General features: G+C 35.7%; 1 protein-coding gene across 1 annotated transcript; it reads right to left on the bottom strand.

The window, feature by feature from the left end:
* Positions 1–6,846: 6,846 nt before the first annotated feature.
* Positions 6,847–15,854, bottom strand: Hydr1 (abhydrolase domain containing Hydr1). Its single transcript, XM_090102358.1, has 5 exons — positions 15,614–15,854; positions 15,288–15,457; positions 9,115–9,334; positions 8,345–8,840; positions 6,847–7,050 (listed from the first exon to the last, which is right to left on the bottom strand). The coding sequence occupies exons 1-5, from the start codon at positions 15,716–15,718 to the stop codon at positions 6,851–6,853; spliced, it is 1,191 nt and encodes a 396-aa protein (XP_089958484.1). The 5' UTR covers positions 15,719–15,854; the 3' UTR covers positions 6,847–6,850.
* Positions 15,855–16,431: the final 577 nt, after the last annotated feature.

Genomic DNA, 16,431 nt, shown 5'->3' with positions numbered 1-16,431 from the left:
AGATAAAATAAAGATGATAGACACTAATGTTTTCGAAGATAGATATTTGAATTTAAGAACGCAATATATTTTTGTTTATTTCAATTCAGTCAATTGCCGTATATTTTAATACGGCAAATAAAAATACCTGCCGTATAAATCGTATTTTAAATGCCTTTAAATACTTAAATGTGTGTTTACTTAATAAAAAAAGGTTTCTTTTAATAGAAAGGGTTTTAGGTTAAAAGCAAAGAATTTTTTTAAAGATTGAGCGCCCTATAAGACTGAAAATACACAAACTAGTGCTTTTTTGCTGTTGGTATACTGCCTTTCCGAAAATTGAGTTGGCAACACTGAACATTATCGTCCGATAGCCACTGGGAATATCGGTGTCGGCTCCGATATCCGATATCGGATCGGACAATGTGAAAGACAGGCACATATTTCATACATTTTACTTCCCTCCGATATCGGATATCGGCTATCGGCTTCCGATATCCGATATCGGATCGGATAATGTGAAAACGCTCTAACACAGATGCTTCATCAACAAATACGCGCAAACGCAAGTTAAACAACCATAATAAACTCCATACTTTACACAACAGGAACAAGAATATTATTTTATAATGCGCTATAACAAAAATTAGTCAAAATCAACATGTTACATGAAGGGTATAAGAGGAAAACGATTAGTACGCAATTTTCTCCAAGTAGGAAGTTAGTGTACAAACCAAACACCTTTATTATAATATTACAATATTAAAGCTTGTCCATTATGCTACATAAAAATATACCATATCGATATCGTATTTTGAGCAGTGCGTAAATTTGTAAATAATTACTTAACCGATAGATAGAAAACTTTAAATATAATTTATTTTCACGACATAATAATTTTAAAGGCATTTTGGTGATTATTTTAACTAACTACTTATTATTATACAAATACAATTAATATATTTTTATTGGAAAACAATTATTAAGTACCTATAACTAAAACATATGTTTAGTAGTAGGTAGGTACCTACCGAGACCATTACATAATATAATAGTAGCTCAATGACCGAGTCATATATTTTTAAATCGATAACAATAATTGTTGTATATTCATATATATAGATATCTCCATGGGCACTATGTTGATCAAACGTGCCATATAGTTAGTAATTATTTGATCCGTTTTCACTTGTTGATCCGGTTGGTATTTGTTGATCCATTGCCACACCACCGTCCGTATGTGGATCCGAACGGAGCCACAAGTGTCACCATCAGTAATAATAATAATTACGTGCTTTTTATACAAATCCACCTTTTTTGCGTTTTAGCTCTTGTTGATCCGATTCAAATGAGCCAATCAGAGCCCACCGAGCTCAGCCATTGGTCTAATTGTTTTTTGAATACAATGAATGAGTTTACAATTTTCAATTTGCTTGGCAATCCGTTAAAGAAACGTGCTCCCTCGTATGTTGCCGTTCGCCTTCCATAATTTGTTCGGATCTTCGGGAGGGCAAGATAGCTAGCTCGTCTATTAGGATAGTGGCGATTTGATGTTGAGAATATAATATTAATTGTATTTATGTTTTTATGTAGCGCTTTGCGGATGAACATACACGTTTTATAAAAGTATAATTGTTTTAAATTCATTATTTTAGTGTCGTCGTAGATTTTATTTGTAGAAGTTAAAAAAGGATAGTTAAAGATAGTTTTAATGATTTTATTTTGTAAAATTTGGAGTGGCGCTAATTTATTTTTGTAAGCACTCCCCCATACTTCTATTAAATACATTAGGTGCGGCTTTACTAACGTGTTGTAGATGGTGTGTCGTAATTTATGAGGAATGCAAAAGTGATATTACGCAGATATCTAAGAAGTGCTGATAATTAATTTTTTAGGTGGTCGATGTGATAATTCCATTTTAGAGAGCTGTCGATTCGCAAACCTAGGTATTTCTCGTGGGTTTTCTGTTCTAATACAACACCGTTAATTTTAAGTGGAGCGTGTGGTGGAATAATTTTGTTATGAGCTTTGAATTTTTTGAGTTTGAGTTGTATTTAGATATCCTCTCCTCTGAGTTATAAGATGTCGATTCTGGGAAACCAGCAAAAATTACATTTTTTTCGCGGCTCTTTCTGTCCCGTAGTTCCTTGATTAAGTGTTCATTTATATGAAGTTGATTTTTAGACGTAAAACCCGATGGATTGGCTGACTGATTTATTGATTGAAGATTTAATTCCATTGATTTTATTTTACTCTCACCCTGGTTGATCTGGGATTTTAATTGAGAAAATATTACTATTCAATATGTTTTGTTCAGTAATTATCATACATGCTGAATTTCAATGAACAAAGAACAAAGATTTCAATGAACAAAAGACTCCCCAAGTTTTTGAAAAAAGCTGATATTTTGACGGGTGACTTTTCGATTGAAAATTAGGTTGTATATTTGGTATTAATTTAAAATAAGGCGCAAAAATGAATATTTTCATTAAAATAAATAATTACAGTGTATTTGAGACATAATAAAGTAAGTTTCCACCAAATTTCGTAGAAAATAAATAAATTTTGAAGTTGATAAAAATAAAAAACAAAAAACATGGTTTTTTGAATTTTTCACCTAAATTTTGAGGTTATGTGAAAAAATTGTTTATACAAAAGTTGTAGATCTTTTTATTACCTACAACTTTGCCATTGAACGTTTTTCCGTAGGACTTGTAGTTTTGTTGGAAATCGAGAGAAACCATTTTTTTCTCTTAAAAGCTCCCCCCTCCCACTTCCCGAACTCGGATTGACCGTAATTTAATTTTTTTTTATTTTCATCATATTGCCCTCCTTTTCTAATGGGTTTCTTTTTCTCTTTTTATTATTTTTAAAGGCTTCTACCACAGTCTATGTAGGATGCATACTACTTGAGAATTATCACCGTCACTGTATGACGAAAGGTTCGTCCAAATATCTATCTTTTTAGGGTTCCGTATTTTTAGTTTCACAACGTTTTCTATAAGTTTCAATTGAATTACGGTCGACTTCTTCAACTTCCATAAAACTCAGGAGATTTTTTGCTAGCCCTAATTTCATATCCCCATGTCAATGTCATGCAAGTGCATATAAATGGAACAGATCAACATACGACTTATGATTTGGTATATAAAACGGAGTCAAGAAGTGTTTGAGCATTTCAAAATTTGAACCGTTACGGAGTCGAGTTCGTCTAGTCTAGGCGGATTTAGCAATGTATGGAACATTACCTAACTATAATATGTTTGTGTACGGAGCCAACAAATACTGTAGTGTTTACGAAAAATTAATCTACGTTACTTAATATACAGTTTCGTTTTGTCGGATCAAATAAAGCTGTAATTTTGATAATATATATGGATCTGATCAACATACGTCTTTGGATTTGGTATATAAAACGGAGCCAACAAGTGTTTATGGGTTTCTGAATTTCGGCCGTTACGGAGTCGATTTAGTTCGAGATCTTAGCAATAAAAATGTTGAGTACATCAATTTCTCTATGAATACGTTTGGCAACATCGCTCAAATATTTGCGCCGTTGCCACTCCGGGCAAGATCTATGCAACCGGAGTCGAGTAATATGGGGGAAAAGGTGGAGTCAGGAATGCACGGCAGTCGGGCTGGATCAACTTAGTGCCCAGGTTGGTATTTATATATATATATATATATATATATATATATATATATATATATATATATTACAACATTAAATACATTAACATTTACATTTATTGTTACATATAACTATCTGTATAGTTACAGTACTAAGTTGATATAGATATAGTTCATTTTTCATTACAGATAGGTGCCTTAATTATAACTTTAAATGGTCAACACAGCCTTCCACCTGATAAATGATTAAAATACTAAATAGTAGGCATTATAATATTGTCTTTTCCGTTGTTCTCTTAATCAAACTTGTGATGAATAACATTATTATAAACAAGAATAGAGATACGTACAGCAATGCGCGTGACGGTTATAATGCTTGTCGCTTGATGATGATGATGATCAGTAATGTGATAATATTCTATTAAGCTAATACTGTGATACTTTGGAAAGTCTAAAATAAGATTTTTTTTTTTTTTTCATTTTATTCCAATTTTTAAAACAAACAATAATTATAATATCAGAAAAATACTTCAAGTACCTAGCTAATAAAACAATGTATAAATAAATAATGCTTCAACAGTGTATACGTAATTTATAATTATCTAAAATTAAAAGTATTACCTAACGGATTGTAAATAGACGAATTCTCTGAAAAATAAATAGGTGCTATCACATGATGATGATTATATGAGTAGATAAACTGTACAGAGAAGAAACATTCGTTTCTCCTTCTTTCGTGTTGTGCTGTGTACCTAATCAGGGCTGTAGGCGAATTTGAGGTAGGGCAGCATTGGTTACAACTTACAGGTAGGGCGCAAGTAAATAAAAACCGGCCAAGTACGAGTCAGACTCGCGCACTGAGGGTTCCGTGTAAATCTGTTTCTTATATTATGTTGTAACTGTAAATTTATACATTTCACATTTTTCCTTTATCTGTGCGCTTTATATGCGATACTTACTTAATTTAATGGATGCAAAAATAAACTAAAACCACAGAATAATAACTAGTAACCAGCTACATAAGCCTTTCTTCGCAATGGTTTTCAAAGAAATATGTACTCAATCTGATAAACAATATGATTTAATTTAGAATAAGTTAAATACAGTGTGTAAATTTTCGATGGGCCCTGGAGGGAAAAGTTGCGGACTAGGGTTGCTTGTGTATGTGTAAAAATATCTGGAATTGTTTTTGTTTCGGACAAAACATAAAAATTGTATCATTGTTACCTCACTAGTAAATTAATTTATTACTTAACTGATATCTTTTGAAATATGTACTCCTACTAATATTATAAAGGAGAAAGTTTGTGAGTATGTATGTATGTATGGATGGATGGATGTTTGTTACTTTTTCACGCAGATGCTACTGAACCGATAACGATGAAATTTTGTATGCATGTATGTAGCTGAAGACTCAGAATAACGCATAGGCATAAAATGACGCTACCTCACTTAGAGGGTAAACAGGAAATTCTAATATGAATGTTTCTTAACCGATTTTGATCAAATAGGAACTTATTGTTATCCAATCAAAGTAGATTTTACCTGTCAGCGTCTTTAGGCAACCAGCACCACGCAGGCGATTCGCGCGGTTGTTTGATGCTTTGTTTCCGTACAGTTTATCTACTCATGACTCTATATAAAACTATAATTGTTATGAATTGATAGATGCCAATAATTATAAAGGACTAGGTAGAAGGTACAGGCCACAAATGATCAACGAGTGAGGGTGCTGAATGCTGATAAACAAGAGCATTCCCTTGAAAGAAGTGTGTTTTCTTCTATTGATAACAATAGGCATGACGAAAGATTTTGAAATCCTCTTCCATAATGTGTGTATACGTTTACTATACAAGAAAAACCCTATATTTCGGTAATATACTTGAATTTGACGAAGATAAAAGCCTTTTTTCAAAAAATATTTATTAACTGTGCCAAAACAGCTCGCAGGTGTCATGGCGTAGACGTGACGTCACTCTTTAGTAAATACGTAATTACGTACGTAATTACGTATATACGTACGCATTGCGAAGAAAATTAAAAAAAATATTTATTTAATATGTGTTATAGAAACGAATTACAAAGTTTATAAGTGGTGTGCAGTATTGCAGTTTGAATCCACATAAAATTAATGCTCAAAAATGTGTTAGTAATTATTTCAAGCGAGAAAATAATAAGAAATGATTGTATAAAGTTATCGCGGAGAACCCCGAACCATGTATTCGTGAATTCGCAATTATATTTCTTTTCTGAGTTGATAAAGCATACGTGAAACAATAGAAAATAAATAAAATGCGTATTCTCAACATATTCATAACGACTAAACACATCTGACGTGAGTTGTTTACTTAAGCGTGACGTCACGCGTGTTTTAGTCAAAATGGCCAACTGCAGAATTTCAATGTTTTATTTTATTGATAATCTCATTAATCTTAACGTTTTTAAGATTTCTAAGTCACTATATTTAATTTATTTATTATACATTTTCCCTTAAAAACACTAATACGATCATTTATGGATACTGTCGTCATGCCTATTATAGCGGATTACTTTTTTTAAAGTGAAACTTTTATTACATCGTCTCAAACTTTTTGGTCTGTGTAGCGCATGTCGCGTGACGGTCGGCTGCCGAGTAGGTATAAAGCAGTGTTCGGAACCGTACGATAATTATCGTACAAATACGATAATTTTGTGCCTAAGTTTCACTTTTACCGTGGTTTCATAAAACCACACAACATTTTTAATTTTTAATATATATTTATGCAATTCATTGCGATAAACACGGCACATGCCAAATATAGGTATTAAAATACTTAACTACATATGTTACATCTTTCAATGAAACGTAACAGGTAGACATGTACACTGTAGTGTACACTCGCTGTTAGCATTATGCCGAACTCGTTATGCCTATCTCCTTAAGTTTCAAGCTCAGTAGTCGCAGCTGCAGTTTAAATATTTACATTAATAAGTCGGTACACTTCGTACAGAATTATATGACGGGGATCGATACGGCCAACGGCGTCTATCGTGTGAGCTAACCAATAACAAAATATGAAAAATGAAATTATGAAAGATGTACGAGACCGCGTCGGGCCGGGCGAGCGGCGGGCGGCGGGTCGCGGACGGCGGGCCGCGGGTGGCGGGCCGCGGGCGGCGGGCCGTGGGCGGCGGGCCGCGGGCGGCAGGCCGTGGGCGGCGGGCGGCGGGCCGTGGGCGGCGGGCCGCGGGCGGCGGGCCGCTAGCCGCACACTTGGGGCGCGTGCAGGCGCGCGGGGTCGGCCAGCAGCGCGCCGAAGTACTGCGCGGCGAGGCGCGCCATGTACTGGCGGCGCGGCGCGCGCGGCGGCCACCAGCCCTCCAGGAAGCCGATGTGGCCGCCGCGCGCCGTCACGGCCAGCGCCACGCAGCTGCAGCGCGCCACCTCGTCCAGCGGCAGCACTGCGCACGCGGCCCCGTGAGCGGCGCCGTCGGCCCGTCGGCACACGCGCCGAGCCGACGGCGCCGACGCTCTTTTGAGCGTTTTTTTTTAGGATTCGTATGGAATATACGAATTAGGTATTTTTTTACTTAAAAATTTAAATGACCCGTTTTAATCGCAATATTAATCAATAATATTAATATTTTAAAAAACATTTTCTTTCATTCTTGTGCCAGAATAGATGTCGCTTTTATCAATAGAAAACATGCATAAAATCACCTTTTTAATGTCTTAAATCGTTACCGTTATCATTATCTCTGAATTCAAATGTTGACATGAGATAGAGCCTGGTGACAGATAGACGGATAGACAAACGGCGAAGTCACAATAATGGGGTCCTGTTATATCGTACGGAACCCTATAATCTAAGATAATAATCACAATTCTCTACATAGTAAAACTATTAGGCGTTACAAAATAAAAATGTACATAATAGTACTAGATCCCACCGCAGGATTAGTGCGTTCATAGTTTTTTTTTTATGTAACCAAAATTGTATGTATGTACCTATATGTATTTATAATTAGGAGATTATTATTATATTATATCGACTAGGTTGCCAGTCAAAATATGGCCGCAAGCATGTTTATTTAAATTTTTTATAATGGATCTTTGGGAAAAAATTTCGTTCACTTGTTTTTTATGTAAAATGTAGTCTACATCATGGCAAATTATATACATAAATATTTAAAAAAAATCACGGTTGCCGTTTTTCACCTGACCGCAACCTCTTCGCAGCCTGGTGCAAACAGGTATGATTTCGATCCATTTATACTTTCATCACGCACATTTATGAATCATATATTATTAAAGCTAATTTTTTTCTATTAATTATCACATATGGGTGCCTAATTAAATCCGCCCGCAAATAAGGGTTGCCGGCGGCAAAAATTTTTTTTCCCAAAAATGGATTAGAAAAAATTTAATTAAACATGCTTGGGGCCAAATTTAGACTGGCAACCTAGTCGATATAATATATTCTCCTAATTATACTAAATATACATAAAATTTTTATTTCATCAAAAAAACAATGAACGTACTAATCCTGCGACGGTATTATTAAGGATCGGACTATTAAGATGTGGTTAAGATATATTAAAATGTCGACTACTGACAAATACTTTTTTTGGGTTCATAAAAATACTATACCATCGGTTGAGCTATTGTTCAACAAGCGATAGAGGTAGGGCCAATTTTCAATTGGCCTCAAACAGTACAGTTATATTAGTTATGTGACAGTGTGCGAACACTCACCGTCGAAGGGCTGGAAGGGGTCGTCGGCGGCGCACAGGCACAGCAGCGGCACGCGCACGCGGGCCAGCTTGCCGCGCAGCGTGGCCGCACGGTAGTAGTGCTCCACGGACGGGAAGCCGAAGTGCTTGGTGGTGAAGGCGGCGTCGAACTGGCGCACGGAGCGGCTCGCGTCCACGGCGGCCCAGTCCCACGGGCCGGCGCGCAGCGGCTCGTGCGCGCGCACCGTGTTGCGCAGGTTGCGCGCCATGTGCCGCGACAGCAGCGCGTTGAGCGGCGGCCGCTCGATGCAGGCCGAGCCGCGCTCCACGTCCAGCGGCGACGACACGATGAGCGCGGCGTGCAGGCGCGCGCGCTCGCCGTGCGCCGCCAGGTAGTGGCCCAGGATGAGCCCACCCAGCGACACGCCCACGCCCAGCAGCGGCCCGCCGCGCCCGCGCACCGCCTCCACCACCTCCGCCAGGTCCTCGTGGCTCACGGCACAGTACAGCCGGGGCGTCTGTACGTATGATGCAAACGGCGATTTTTATCATTTTTTAAATTTACGAGTATGTTTCAGTTTCACCGTTATTAACTCGCAGCAGAAAGGATTTTGAAGATTTTAGCTTCGTCGGATTTGTCTCAGCGTGAATTACGCTAACAGCTGAAAATTTTTAAAAAGCTACAATCGACGACTCCCCGGGTGGAGCCGAGGTTAATTAACTGATGATCTATAAAAGCTTTATTCATTCCATACAGTGTGTAGCAAAATCTATAAAAGATATGGTACTGACAGTGAGCGGCACGCCGCCGAGGCCGCGGTTGTTAAAGACGACGCAGTGCGCGCCGAGCTGGCGCGCAGCGGCCACGAGGCAGCGCACGTAGTCCGCGTGCGAGCCGCCCGTGAGCCCGGGCAGCACCAGCATCAGCGGCCGCGCCTTGTCGCCGGTCGCGCCCGGCGCGTCCGCCCAGTCCAGTGCCACTTGTCCCCCGTCCGATAACCGGAGTATTTCTCTAAATTTTATTTTTATTTAAATTATGCAGATGCCACTATTTGCATTTATTTTAACCACTCAAATATAATACATATTATTTTAATCAAGGTACTTCCCTTAATAAATTACTAATTACTATAGTTAACTCCTGCTTATACAAAATCCATTTTTTTTTTTAATTTATCTTCTACAATCTTTTAAGAATACAGTAGATAATTCAATGAAAAATCCTGGCAGTATGGCGGCAGAAAGAGAGATTTGTAATTCCACATTTAACAACTAGTATTTTTCATTTTTCAATCACACTGTGTTGCTTTTCAATAATAATTAATATGTCATCTTAATGTTTTCAGTAAAAAAATATAAAAGTTATAATTAGTTAATATAATCATAAAATAATAGGTTTCTATTACACTAGAGTAGATAATTTTTGAAACAAAAAAAAATCGCAGTCGGATGAAACCCATTAGAAAAGGAGGGGAATATGATAAAAATGTAAGGAAAAATAAATTACGGTCAATCCGAGTTCGGGAAGCGGGAGGGGGGAGCTTTTAAGAGAAAAAAATGGTTTCTCTCGATTTCCGACAAAACTACAAGTCCTATAGAAAAAAGTTCAATGGCAAAGTTGTAGGTAATTAAAAGTTCTACAACTTTTGTATTCACAATTTTTTCACATAACCTAAAAATTTAGGTGAAAAATTCAAAAAACCAAGTTTTTGGTCTTTTATTTCTATCTACTTCAAAATTTATTTTTTTTCAACGAAATTTGGTGGAAACTTACTTTATTATGTCCCAAATACACTGTAATTTATTTGATTGAAAATATTTATTTTTTCGCCTTATTTTGAATTAATACCAAAAAAACAACCTAATTTTCAATCGAAAAGTCACCCGTCAAAATATCAGCTTTTTTCAAAAACTTGGGGTGCCTTTTATTCATTGAAATCTCTACTTTCATATGGTGTAAAAAAAATAAACACCACCATAGTAAATGTTCTCAGGTAATGCATACAAACAGTCTGAAAATTAGCTTTTACTAAATCAGGCACACTTCTCGAACTACCTGAAATGTTTTTATCGACATCATTTTGCTTTTGAATATGTTGTAAAATATTAAACTTAGAACAGATAATTATTTTTCTTTTGAAATATTGCCGAAAAGCCGATACAAGAGAAGATATAGAGTTCAAGAATTGTGCCTGATTTAGTAAAAGCTAATTTTCAGACTGTTTGTATGCATTTCCTGAGAACATTTACTATGGTGGTGTTAATTTTTTTTACACCATATGAAAGTAGAGATTTCAATGAATAAAAGGCACCCCAAGTTATTGAAAAAAGCTGATATTTTGACGGGTGACTTCTCGATTGAAAATTAGGTTTTTTTTTTGGTATTAATTCAAAATAAGGCGAAAAAATAAATATTTTCAATCAAATAAATTACAGTGTATTTGGGACATAATAAAGTAAGTTTCCACCAAATTTCGTAGAAAAAAAATAAATTTTGAAGTAGATAGAAATAAAAAACCAAAAACTTGGTTTTTTGAATTTTTCACCTAAATTTTTAGGTTATGTGAAAAAATTGTGAATACAAAAGTTGTAGAACTTTTAATTACCTACAACTTTGCCATTGAACTTTTTTCTATAGGACTTGTAGTTTTGTCGGAAATTGAGAGAAACCATTTTTTTCTCTTAAAAGCTCCCCCCTCCCGCTTCCCGAACTCGGATTGACCGTAATTTATTTTTCCTTACATTTTTATCATATTCCCCTCCTTCTCTAATGGGTTTCATCCGACTGCGATTTTTTTTATCTTTTCATTATTTTCAAAGGCTTCTACCCCAGTCTATATGTAGGTATGCAAGTTACACTGATATAGTAATTAAATTTAAAAGTAATAACACAATTCAGGGTGTAATTGTGGTGTTTCTGTAATTGCCTAAACTCATTGTGAATCATTACAGCCACCACAAGCTTCATGTTGTGGATGTTGGGACCACAATGCATTGTGAGCATTTCTTTGCTAAGTGCACATTGCATTTGTTTGTTAGGGTTCATACGCACTATGCGGGTAGCCGTCCGGCTGACCGCAAGCACAATTATGTACGTAATATTCATTTCTATGCGCACTGCGATGCGGCTACCCGCAGACCGCTCCGGTTGCTCGGAGAGCTGCGGCCCGAGTGACGGCCAGCCGGACGGTTGCTATACGCACTGTGCGGTTCAGTCTGCGGCTGCCCGCCATTGAGCTTTGTTATAAATTTTTCTAAAATTTTCAATAATTCTTCAAACGTTTGTATGCACATTCTAGTAAAAAAAACTTATCTTCATATTATTTTAGTTCTTCGAAAAATATTGCAAAATGGATGCACCCAGAACTTCTTTCTTTGTTTTTTCTTCTTGACGTAACGTGTGTAAATGTAGTAAATAGCTGCAACTTCTTCCACGTCCTTCTTTGAACTGGATCGACATGACCGCAAATCGCAACGGTTCTTCAACCGCACGTTGCGGTTGCGAATGCGGCTGCCCGCTACCCGCATAGTGCGAATGAACCCTTACTATACAGTGTGGAAATTTTCGATGGGTCTTTGAGGGAAAGTAGGCACTTAACCCGTGACGCGTCCGGCGCACAGTAGGAATGGGTCGTCGACGCATTTTTCATCAACGAGACTAGACCGTTAAATGTCGTTCATCAACTAGTCGATCAACTAGTTAAAATCTTCGACTAGTCGATGTGTAAACCCCCAAACGAATTAACACGGTCGACCGACGCGCGACGGTATTGGTAATCGAACGTTCGTTACCTTGAACTGAGGTCTACACTCTACATGTAAAATTCCACATTCTTAACACGAAGTTATTACGAATTATAGATTTTCAAAGAATTCAATGTCAGGGTTGTCTCTAGTAAAGAAAAAGTCAGAGCTGTTTTTTAACAATTATATTATATTTATATCACCTATCTATTACCAAGTTTTTGTTTATGTTTTAACTTGTCGTTTTAAGTCGTTAGTTATAGTCGATATTTTAACATTATTCAATATATTATTATAGGTAGGTAATCCTTATGATATGTAATAAATTAACTGAATAAAAAAAATATCTTAGATTTTTAAGACAATTCAATAATATCAAATTAATACAAATTAATCTCCTTTTTTTTCAATATTTCGAGCATTGATCATAGTAATCTCATTAAAAGTCAAACGGAATTAACGGTAAAAATATTGAACTATCAACTCGCGACGCGTCGCGTCGCAAGTTGGTAGTTGATACAAACGTGTCGACTGACGAGCCGTCTACGTCGAGTCGTTTAGCCGTCTACGGTGGACTATTATACGGCCACGTCGAAGCGTTAACCGTCGCGGACGCGTTGACGAGCGTTTCGACTCTTTTGTTTAGTCGTTGAATTCAACTAGTCCGTCGATGAACGATGGACTAGTCGAATCGTTGAGTGTACATAGACGGTTAATTTAACTAGTCCGTTGATTCAACGCCCATGCCTAGCGCACAGCCGGCACCGATCCCGATAGTGTCAAGGGAGTTCACGAAATCTAGCTTTTTTATGACTACCGAGTTTGAAAATTTTATTTACCCTATTGTTCTATAATTATATGCCATGTATGATATATTTTTGGAAAGAGGAAGAAACTAGTTATAGCATAAAAATGTAATCATGACGATATATTTTTTCTATAAAATTATAAAAAATTGATTTTCTTTTGTTTTAATTTTAATTGCTTACATACTAACACTTACATGATAATGCTGAGTCATCAAATGATCATATTCACGTTTTCATATCACTACACGATTGCCAAATACATTCACTTATATTTTCACACATTTAACACAACGTATTTCACTATGAATAATAACAAATCTCCATTATTCACAAACAAGAAAAAAAAGCGCCATTTTGCGTCTTCCGCACTGAAAAGTTGAGACACTTTTTCACTGAGTATTCTTCAAATATCCCTAAAACCAATATCATAAACGTATTCTACGTAAAATTTCCAGTAATATACGTCTCAATTATCACTCATCTAATTATTCCTCTCGGCATAATTCACAATCCAAATATTCGTTTAACAAGACAAATGTCACAAACTATGGCCGATGACGCAACTCAATCAATGATTCACTTTTTTTTTTATTTTGTGGTTTTGGTCTCTATTGCCTGTCTCGGAGTCGTGTCGATTCGAATTATAAATGTTTAAGGCATAGAGAAATATTTTTTATACTGGAAACATTCACTTGTAAGAACTACAGGTGACCTTCAAAGTCATTGGCCGCGTTATGAACAGTCGTTGTTACGCAGGACGCTACAGTACAGTTTTAGTTATGAGCAACCGTCTGTACATAGGACGCGTCACGGGTTAAAATACTGAAGATAGCGAATTTTGCTGAAAGGAAACATTCCTTTATTTTTAAAAAGGAATAAAACTGCATATAAAGATTTCCGAAAATTTTGGTACTTGTATTGCATCAACCGGGAATCTAACTAACAAAAATTTTTCAAAATTAATATTTGTTATTTTATTCTTCAAATCGATACAAATAAGTTTAGACTAGCATTTTATAGAATAACATCCGTAAAATATTAAATCTTTATTATGGAGTACATATGGGCCTTGATGCCGTCTTTGAAAAATTTTCCGTCTGTCAAGTGAAACAACCAGTTATAATTTTCTTATGCATCCGAAGATGTTTTATTAAAGATATGAATTTTAGGTAAGTAAACAGTTCCATTATTAATAAATAAATAATTTTTAAATACTTACACATTTTATTTCTTAGATGTTTCTTTTTTATTGAAGTTTTAAACGCGGTTTTAAGAGCACCGCGATTAAACACCCTACTGCAGTATTAAAATTCGATTATTATTTTGTATTTTTCATTTGTTTTACTTTTAATTATTATATGTAATTCCAGAAGAAAATAAATTAAATATCCAGAATTACAAGTTTCATTTTGAACAATTTATTAGATAAATAGAGTTAACTTAGTAACGTTCTTTATAATTAATTTAAATGTTCAATTCCATGATATTTCTGTTTAAAAGCAAATATTTTAAAGCGAAACTAACAATTAAATATCTTTAACAATGTTTGAGTAGATTTTAAAAATAAAATAACAAATTTCAATTTTTTTCATTTTTTATAGTTCGATTCCCGGTTGATGCAAGTAAATTTCAGTTCTATTTCTTTTTAAAAATTTCTTTCAGCAAAATTCGCTATCTTCAGTATTTTAAGTATTTTCCCTTCAGGGCCCATAGAATACTTCCACACTGTATAATGCTAGCTCTCCAATGTAGCTCTGGCTGCATAGTGCATAGTCTGAAACCCTATTCGAGAACCACATTAACAACTATACTCTGTCCATTATATTATTTGCTTTTTGACAGCTTCACGCCCATGTAGGATTGTATTGTCTATGTTAAAATGTCATACAAATAATTATCGTACTTCATGGACAGGTCCCGTCCACTTAGTGATGCCTACACAGAATTATTCAATGATGGGTCGATAGATTAAAATAATCGATAGAAATACTCTGTGAAATATATCCGATACAGAAAAACTCTTCTATTATGTTATATAATTTAAACGTAGAGACAACCAAATTGTAAGATAGAAACCAATAAATAATAAAATATTAGTTTAGTTTAGTTTTAACATACAATGCATAGATATGTGGTCTTATTATTACACATCTTATTAGTACATTTACGTTGTAATTATTATTTACGTACCTGATTCGATTTATGATAATATTTTGAATTTATAATTGAAATGGTATCACAATCGATAATCTTTTGAACATCACTTCTGGTATCACCCGTCGAGCTGTCAAAAAGCAATTCTTATAGTGGACAGACTATAGTGAAGACAATGGATATCAGAACAGTCATTTTTCAGTTTGTTGCAGACAGACCGACTGAGGGTCTTTATTTTGTAATATGAACTGATGATACCTTCGATAATTCACAGTTGGCAAAATTCGTGAACGAAGGACAGAGGCAATCACTGTCTGAAGCCTCGACTCCACACACCATGGAGTAGGCCAATATGGTTCATTTAGTAGAGGTACTTTCTCCTCAAGCATTTGTCGAAATTCTCCTTTGCCGCATATTAACAATGGTTTCTGAAAATCATAAAATCAAATAGAAAATTTATAAACTTCGGCTTATTTTTCAGTTTTAATGTTACTTAATTTGATTTTGTAATAAAAAATTTAAAAATATTTATCTCAATACACTTATCTATGATCAAATTACTTTTAGGAAACAATTGGTTTTACCTTGACGACTTCCACTAGGTAGTAAGTAATATAAAGTACCGATAACGATAAGCACACCAGCAACTCTTTCTTCAATTCGAAAATATAGAATATCATTTTAAGCATTATGTAGCAGAATAAAACACTAATAAATTCTTTAATACATAAATAATATATAAACTATAAAAAAAGATAACACGTAAGTTTAAAATGTTAATAATGTTTTTGCGAAATTGACATCACAACTACCTCTACCTATTATACCTACCAACTACTCACTACTGTCAGGCGTCAGCTGTGAACTGTCATACGACTGTCATAAATGCGTTGTCAACAGTCAGCCGTTTGTGGCTGTACTCAAGCTGTACTGCAAAAACCTCGGAGCTGAGAGCATAGGTTTATTCATGGGGTTTATTGCTCTGAGCGCACATATGTCTAAAATTAGAGCGTTTTCACATTATCCGATTCGATATCGGTGTCGGACGCCGATCCGATATCGGGGGTAAGTAAAATGTGTGATTTATGTACCTCTTTCACATTTTCCGGTCCGATATCGGATATCGAAGCCGACACCGATATGCCAACTAGAACTGTACTATCGGACGATAATGTTCAGTGTTGCCAACTCAATTTTTGAAAAGGCACTAAACCGACAGCAAAAAAGCACTTGTTTGTGTATTTTCAGTCTTAGAGTGCGCTAAATGTTAAAAAAAATGTGTGCGTGTACTAGTGTACACACGTAAGAAGTGAAACTTTTCAAAATTAATTTACTATGTATATGCAACTTTACAGAAATACGTCGAATCACGCATGGACGGGATAAGAAAAAGATGGCGCGT

The sequence above is a fragment of the Colias eurytheme genome, chromosome 6, assembly GCF_061535395.1.
Source record: "Colias eurytheme isolate Ceu_HAF_F1 chromosome 6, ilColEury1 Martin Lab GWU primary, whole genome shotgun sequence".
Taxonomy (NCBI): Eukaryota; Metazoa; Arthropoda; class Insecta; order Lepidoptera; family Pieridae; genus Colias; species Colias eurytheme.
This window is presented reverse-complemented; position numbering and strand designations above follow the sequence as displayed.

Bases quoted from the DNA above. Each gene is read 5' to 3' on its own strand.
- Hydr1 (XM_090102358.1), bottom strand. From the start codon at position 15,718: ATGCTTAAAATGATATTCTATATTTTCGAATTGAAGAAAGAGTTGCTG. The intron at 9,335-15,287 runs GTATCATCAGTT...AATAAAATTTAG, and splicing joins CCAACTGTGAATTATCGAAG to AGAAATACTCCGGTTATCGG. The intron at 8,841-9,114 runs GTCAGTACCATA...TCATACGTACAG, and splicing joins TCGGCGGCGTGCCGCTCACT to ACGCCCCGGCTGTACTGTGC.